The 6,000-nt window shown below is 41.8% G+C and overlaps 1 protein-coding gene across 2 annotated transcripts in view; it reads right to left on the bottom strand.

Annotated features, from left to right (window-relative positions):
- Nucleotides 1–1,334: 1,334 nt before the first annotated feature.
- GMPS (guanine monophosphate synthase) overlaps nt 1,335–6,000 on the bottom strand; it is a 46,121-nt gene continuing 41,455 nt past the window's right edge. For both annotated transcript variants that reach the window (XM_033150490.1, XM_033150491.1), the window contains exons 13-16: nt 4,974–5,089; nt 3,071–3,201; nt 2,186–2,358; nt 1,335–1,510 (exon numbers count right to left, since the gene is read on the bottom strand). In XM_033150490.1, coding sequence (XP_033006381.1) covers nt 1,409–1,510; nt 2,186–2,358; nt 3,071–3,201; nt 4,974–5,089 — 522 coding nt within the window. In that variant the 3' untranslated portion in view covers nt 1,335–1,408. The remainder of the gene's footprint in view (nt 1,511–2,185; nt 2,359–3,070; nt 3,202–4,973; nt 5,090–6,000) is intronic.

Raw genomic sequence — 6,000 nt, 5'->3', positions numbered from 1 at the left:
GGATTCTTTGGGGGAAGCCATGATGGACTGTGGATTGAAGAGTGCTTTAAATATAGGGTGTGGATGTGACCTTAACACTGTTCTCCTGTCCATCTACCCTGACAAGATGCTGTAGTAGCAACTCCACTTTAGTCGAAGCTATGTGGCTCAATACCTGCACATATTGAAAACCACCCAGCTTCTGATCCTTACCCAAACCAGAGCTGAGAGGTTAACTCTATTTACCCTTCTGACTTATTGGTAGTTTATTTTTCAAGAAATGCACAAACTAATTTATATCTAGATTGGCCCTGCTGCCTCCAAAACAACCCAATCACATACAAATCAGCACATTTTAGAAGACCTTGGAAAGGTGTACACAGAGAGCAATTATTCCCTCTTGCTTTTCCAAAGCAGCCCCATATAAAATATAAGCCCAACAGGAACGGTATGAATGATAGTTTGGCATAAAGGCAAAGACAAAAGCCGAGGAAGGGCAGATAAGATTTTGATGGCTGCAATGTGGATTGTTACTCCCTTTGATTTTGCCTGAACCGCACGATGCATTTTCAACTGTATACATAATTCATGTTTGGCTCCCTTGTAACTGATTTAATGTACATTAAATATAGATATCACTGCACGGTGGGGGAAATGTATGCTTTTACATTTTTAAACAAAACTTGCTTTTAAAAAAACATTACGGAGGAGGGACAGGGGAGCAAGGGGGGAGACACAGCCATTATTTGAGTGCCAGGTGTTGTTGTTGTTGTCTTAAAAGTCAACACTTATTGCCGTGGGCTTAATACTCCAAACAATATGGAACAGGGATTCACACAGTACGCAGCAAAACAAATTATACATTGATTCCACAACTCAACAATACCTACTACTCCATTTGGCAAAATATTTATTTATAATAAATCTGTTTCAAAAGCAGTCGTGGGTGGCTTCCCCCACCCCACCCCCACCCCACCCCCAAACCCATTATTTTAATAGGCTTCGACATTGGTTTTGGTAAATGTAAATAAACGGTCTCTTTTTACACAGTATACAAAAGAAAACGAAAATAAAAAAATAAAAAGAGACATTGAAATGACGTAACAGTAGAAACAGTCAATGAGACCCCCCCAAAAAAGGCAAAGCAAAATGAATCTATCTGCACGTAGGCAACACTGCCCTAATTATTTACCCGTACGTATCCTCAGCCCACTTACCTTGCTCCCCGCCCCCCGCCCCCAACATCATTCTTAATTTGCAGATTATGCTCCAGGAAGGGGGTGGGGGGTGGGAGGAAGAGATCACATATGATGTAGCAGCAGCTCCAGCGACTCTGTTTCACAGTACTGCATGTCAACACTGGGAATGGTTTCTGATATAATTTAAAACTGCATACAGTACTTTCATACAAGGAAGGGGGAGGGAATAATTATTCCCACTCAGTTGTTCCTGGTGGTTTTGAAGTCAAGTCATACATCACCCGGGAGATGCCAGGAATCTTCTTAATCTCTGCCACCATCTTCAACACAACCTGCGTTCATTTAGGAACAAGACAAAGTGAGAAGAGCAGTTAAGTAGACAGGCTCCCTGGTTTGAATGAGAGAGAAATCAGGGCTGTAATGTAAGGCACAGGATATTCATTAGACTATTTCACCCAACTGTCTTAGAAGGGGGTAGGAACGGTGCGTCAAACTTTTAAAATACAGCCTGGTATTATTTTGTTTGCAAACAAAACAACAAAACAAAACAAAAGCAAACAAACCCAGGCAAACATTTTGGAGAGGCAGTTCATACACTCACTATAGTCATACCTTGGAAGTTGAATGGAATCCGTTCTGGAAGCCCGTTCGACTTCCAAAACGTTCAGAAACCAAAGTGAGGTTTCTGATTGGCTGCAGGAGCCAATCGGAAGCCGTGGAAGCCCTGTCGGACATTTGGGTTCCAAAGAACGTTTGCAAACCGGAACACTCACTTCCGGGTTTGCGGTGTTTGGGAGCCGAAACGTTCAGACTTGCAAGGCATTCAGGATCCAAGGTACGAATGTACAGCCTACAGCGTAAGGCCTGGAGCGGTTTGAGGGCCAGAGCACACATTTATTTCTGTGCTACAAAAATGAACTTTTAAACCATTGTGAAGGAACAAGCACAGTTTCCATATTAGCGAAGAAAGAAAAGGCAGCTCCAAATGATTATTCTGAAAGTTTTACCTCTTCTGGTATCTCATTGCCGGGAGTCGCTGCAATACCCGTCATGAAATCACTAGTGATGAAGGTCCGAATGACCACAGATCTTTGACAGGAAGGCTGCTTCTGAAGGGGATCTCGGTCAAAATGCAACGGTGTCAAGATGACTGGCATCTGGCTGATTTTTCCGGCATAACCTTGGAATAAGAAAGCAAGAATGCTGCAATTAGCAAACAGTTATATGAACAGAGAGAGCCGGCATAGTGTAATGATTAGAGCACATCGTCAGGAATGATGAAAGTTGTGGTTGAACAACACCCAGAGGTTGACAGGTCCCCCATCCCTCAATTACAGTGATGGACTAGGACTTGGGAGACCAGAATTCCAACTCCCGATTCAGTCATGAAGCTCACTGGGTGGTCTTGGGCCAATCACTATCTTGGCCTAATCTTATGTCACAGGGTTGTTGTCAGGATAAAATAGGGGGAGGGAGATCATTTTGCCACCCTGAGCTCCTTTAAGGAAGGCAGGATACAAATGAAAATGAACAGCAGCATGAAGACTGTACTCCATGGTACAACTCAGAAACTGCTCTTGGTTAAGCGTTGCATGCATCAAGTTAGTTTCTTTTAAAACTTTTATGTGATTCACTTTTGATGTAGTTTTTCTGCTACAAAATCGCGAAACTGCAGTGTCCCAGGAAAGTCAACTTTCTGAAGCCAGGGTTCTACAAAATAAACGTCTGTTATGCAAACTTTTACTTTGTTATCTTGCACCAAAATCTGGGTTGCTTGACGAATTCTGAACTGCTGTTAAGTGGTCTTTGCCAATGGCGACTCAAGGGCAGCAGACCTCTTAGCAATGAACTAATTAGCAATGACTTTCCACTGAACAAATGCACATACTAACCAGACTCCCTGAGAATATTATGAGCCTCAAAATCAGCTTGCCGCAATGTGCTAAGGACTCCTGTTGTCAGGAAAGTGGGAGTGACGTCTGTGGGAGGTTCTTTGACAGGTGGGCCAAACACATAGACAACTCTAAAGAGGGAAGAAAACAAAGCGTTGGAGTGTGTGGTTTATTGCAAACTGAATAATGCAAGCACTATGCTGGCTAGGGCTAAAAGGAGTTTCAGTCCCCAACTTCTGAAGGGTGCCAGGTTAGGGAAAGATGAACAATGCATCTATAAACTACCAGAATAGCAGACAGTATTATAAATTCTGGCTTCGTCCAACCATGTAAAACGTGGGTGCACAGTGCCTTTAATTCACACAGGCAGTCGTTAAATCATTTTAAAAGCCAGGTATCCCGTTTGGAAAACATGAACATTCAGAATATTGTGCAGTGTTTTTATTCCAATACTAAAGCAAAAGTTTGCTTCCCTCCCTGGCTTTAAAAGACCTCACTGTTAAGAGCACTCATGCCTGCAGTACTTGACACTTGGCTTTCCAGTATACAGTGGTGCCTTGGTTTTCGAACAGCTTAGTTCTCAAACAACTTGGAACCTGAACACTGCAAACCCAGAAGTAAGTGTTCAAATCTGCGAAACTTTTTTGGAAGCCAAACGTGCTCTGCTTTGAGTGCTGCACTTCAGATTTTTTTTTTCTATTTTTTTTTATTAAAGATTTGGGATTAGGTAATGGAGGTTTAGAAATACAGTGAATGCAGAGGACAGCTTAAATGGATAAATTAGATTTGTAAGATGGGAAAATATTTAGTAAAAGATTTAAGGAAAATGTAAGAAGGAGAAAAAGTATTATGGGGGTTAATTGGCAATAACTGTGAATCAGGGTTAATTTGGGATTCAACGGGGGGGGGGGAAATTGGGGAAGTCTGCAAAAGTAAAAATGATATGTGTAAAGTAAGTGGTTAAATTGGGAAAGAATTATTGATCACCCCAGTGAGAGGGGGTTTGTTTTAGTATGCTCCTCTTAGTGAGAGAAAGGGGAGTTAGAAAAATTTAATCATGTTTTGTAATTTGGATTTAATTGGAAAAACCTTTAATAAATATTATACTGTCTGGTGGTCTCTGGCCTATACGTTTTGAGATACCAAAAGCTTTCTACATGTGCTCTCTCCCTTGAGGTCAACCTTTTCATCTCTCCCATCAATTCACTGTGACACCAACAGCGCAACCCTACGCATGTATTCAAAGGTGACACACTCACAGGGTAGCAGCTGATGACATTCATGCAAGCCTATGTGTGCTTACACAGAAGTAAGCGCCACTAAACAGAGTGGGGCTTACTTCTGAGTCAAGGCAATTCTGTCATAAATGTTATGACTATGCCAAAGTACCATTTTATTTAATACCGTATTTTTCGGCGTATAAGACGACTGGGCGTATAAGACGACCCCCAACTTTTCCAGTTAAAATATAGAGTTTGAGATATACTCGACCGCAGATTCTCCACCCGGCGTATAAGACGACCCCCGAATTTTGAGAAAATTTTCCTGGATTAAAAAGTAGTCTTATACGCCAGAATATACAGTAAATATGTTGTAACTGGTGCTTTTAACATGGTTAAAACAATAAAATAAGTTTAGGTTTGGTAAGAAGGTACTGCATATGTACTTCGATTCCCAGCAACCCTAAAACAAGACCCCCGCCCTGCTGGCTTCAAAATTTCCAAAAGTTTTGCATCTCCAATTTATAATAAGCATTCAAGAAAGGCAGTAGCATATTCTTCTATATGGTAGTTCCGTTTTTACTTCTCATGTGTAAATTAAAAATTTACCAAAGCAAAAATGTAAGCAAACAACAAAATCAGCAGCGGCTGTATTTTTTAAAAAAAATAATGCAGATATATACCGGTTTATGTTGTGACACATGCGGGGGATGAGTCTGGATAGGAACATAAGGGACTCCCAGTGTGGAGCATCTTTGCTGGAGATCCCACATACATAGCTGTAGGAGCGGCCATCGCCCTGCAAAGCAGCAAAACAAAATCAACAGCTGAAACGTTTGCATTAGCTGAAACCTCATCTAGTTCTTTCCTTGCAACAAGTTATATACCGCTCGACACTCCCAAGTTTGGACACTGCCATGTACGGTGATGTTGGAAAAGAGGTACAAAGGATTAAATTAGCAAAAACTAAACCAGAAAAAGCTTACTTGAAATGCCTGCTGAAATTATACCTTCACAAAATGCCTGAAATTCAATAGGGGGGCGGGTCCTACCTGATCCCAGCCGAGAGGCAGCTCCACAGAACCAGGCACAGAATGCTGAATATGCACAGATTCTGGCAGATATGAGCCTTGCATCTTGGTCATGGGGGACCACTAAATGTGACTCCCCTAAATACTTCCAGGATCAGACAGGAATATGAAGCATCAAGTGGTCTGTATCCTGGACCCAAATTAGGGCCCTTGCAGCAAGGACCGGTAATGTAGGGCTGATCGATATCCCGCTTTAAACATCGTGATATACCTATACAGTGGTACCTCGGTTTAAGAACAGTCCTGTTTACGAACGATTCAGTTTACGAACTCCACAAAACTGGAAGTAGTGTCCTGGTTTGCAAACTTTACCTCGGTCTAAGAATGGAATCTGAACGGTGGAAGGGCACCAGTGGCGGGAAGCCTCATTAGGGAAACTGTGCTTTGGTTTAAGAATGGTTTTGGTTTAAGAACGGACTTCCAGAACGGATTAAGTTTGTAAACCGTGGTACCACCATATCACAATGTCTGAAATAAGGATGCAACTTTGTAGAGGCAAACGGAGAACTGGCAACTGCTACTACTTAGGGGTCTAAAACTGGTGCATTTTTACTTACCTTTAACAGGTAAAGTTGTTTTATAGTAATAAGCAACAGGAAGCAGGAGCCATGAGAGAAAA

The sequence above is a fragment of the Lacerta agilis genome, chromosome 5 (genome assembly GCF_009819535.1).
Source record: "Lacerta agilis isolate rLacAgi1 chromosome 5, rLacAgi1.pri, whole genome shotgun sequence".
Taxonomy (NCBI): Eukaryota; Metazoa; Chordata; class Lepidosauria; order Squamata; family Lacertidae; genus Lacerta; species Lacerta agilis.
Note: the sequence above shows the minus strand (reverse complement) of the source record. Positions and strands in the feature narration are given on the sequence as shown.